At 41.5% G+C, this 1872-nt stretch overlaps 1 protein-coding gene across 1 annotated transcript; it reads left to right on the top strand.

Annotated features, from left to right (window-relative positions):
* Positions 1-725: 725 nt before the first annotated feature.
* LOC127252496 (uncharacterized) lies at positions 726-1514 on the top strand. Its single transcript, XM_051276690.1, has 2 exons — positions 726-1075; positions 1262-1514. Exons 1-2 carry the CDS (start codon positions 726-728, stop codon positions 1512-1514), a joined length of 603 nt encoding a protein of 200 aa, XP_051132647.1.
* Positions 1515-1872: the final 358 nt, after the last annotated feature.

Genomic DNA, 1872 nt, shown 5'->3' with positions numbered 1-1872 from the left:
CCTAGGTAGTAAATTGTTTTGAATTGGGTTTTTCTAGATTACAATGCGGTTAGGCAATATTCTTATGGGCGCACCTAGGTTTATTTGCTTAATTAGGGGTAGTTAACGGTCGTACCTTAATTACCTACACTGTAAGGAAAAATTGGTTGTCAGAGCTTGTTGATAACTATAACCAATTTATTGATACTTTAATAAGAATTAACTTTATTGAATTTATGATAAAAACACCCAAGTGCCATAACTGCATCATCCCTTGAGCCAGGCATCTCCTTGATAGTCAGTTCCCCTTTAATTTAATTGTTTTGTTATTTTATTTTAATTAGATAATAAAAGAAAAATCCCCCTTTATTTACTGCATTAGAATACGAAAGAGTGAATCACACAATCCCTGTGGAGACGATCCCTTCCCCTGTATTACATTAAATTGTGATCACTGATTATGTGAAATATTTGATTGACTGCACGACAGGTCAATTTTTGGCGCCGTTGCCGGGGATTGGCACTTTGTTTTACTCTTTGTGTTATTTTAATTTATCATCTTGTTTATGCCCCGTTCTTCTTGTACAGGTGAACTGATATTTAATCTTGAGATCGAGAAGGTTTAGCGAAAGCTACGAAAGGAAGCCAAGCAACGAAAAGCTGTTCAGATTGCGAAGCTTGCAGAATCTTTAAACCACCTCAAAATCTCTAGCTCTAGCGACTCTGAAAGTGATCAAGAGACTGTCATGGCTGAGGATACCCGCACTTTAAGGGAGTTGGCTGCTCCCAACTTGGCGCAGCAACCCTTATGCATTAACTTTCCAACACTCAATAACACTGTTGCTTTTGAACTGAAATCTGGCTTAATTAATTTATTGCCTTCTTTTCATGGACTTGCAGGTAAAGAACCTCACAAACACTTGCAAGAGTTCGACGTGGTGTGCTACAGCATGAAACCACCAGGTGTTACTGACGAACAGATCAAACTCAGAGCCTTCCCATTCTCACTCAAAGATGCTGCAAAGGATTGGCTCTACTATCTCCCACCTGGAAGCATCGACACGTGGAACGACATGAAGAAGAAATTTTTGGACAGGTACTTTCCAGCTTCCAGAGCTGCGATCCTGAGGAAGGAGGTATGTGGCATCAAGCAACAATCAGGTGAAACGCTCCATGAATATTGGGAGTGATTCAATAAGCTTTTCATTAAATGTCCACTACATCAAATTCCCCCTCAATTATTGATTCCATACTTTTATGATGGTTTGTCGTTGATGGACAGGAACATTATCGATGCTGCAAGTGGTGGAGCTTTAGTAAATAAGAAGCCGGCACAAGCTTGGGATCTTATTGCAAGGATGACTGAAAACACGCAGCAATTTGGTTCAAGAGATGTTGGACATATGAGCGGAAACAACAACGACCATGCCATCCAATCGATACAACAACAACTTTCTGAGTTGACGAACTTCGTTCGCAAGATGGTCGTGGAAAAATCCAACCCGAGTGTCCAGGTCAAGGCGTGTGGAATATGACGAGTGCAGGACACTCTACAGATGCATATCCGACCCTCCAAGAAGAATGTGAATTGGATGTGAACACTGCAAACTACTGTATGAATAGACCTCCAGCGTACAATCCATACTCCAACACCTACAATCCAGGCTGGAGAGATCATCCGAACTTGCGTTATGGAAACGCACAACAGGGTAATGCTCATCAACCATTTGGAGCTATGCAGCATATGCAACAACCTCGTTTCTATGAGAAACAGCCGCCCCAAGCACCCACAAGCAACTCCAGTCCATCTTTAGAAGACTTGGTGAAGTCTATGGCTACTAGTACCCTGCAATTCCAGCAAGAGATGAAGTCAACTGTTGACAAAGTACAAGG

The sequence above is a fragment of the Andrographis paniculata genome, unplaced genomic scaffold (assembly GCF_009805555.1).
Source record: "Andrographis paniculata isolate CXL003 unplaced genomic scaffold, ASM980555v1 Contig46END, whole genome shotgun sequence".
NCBI classification, from domain to species: Eukaryota; Viridiplantae; Streptophyta; class Magnoliopsida; order Lamiales; family Acanthaceae; genus Andrographis; species Andrographis paniculata.
This window is presented reverse-complemented; position numbering and strand designations above follow the sequence as displayed.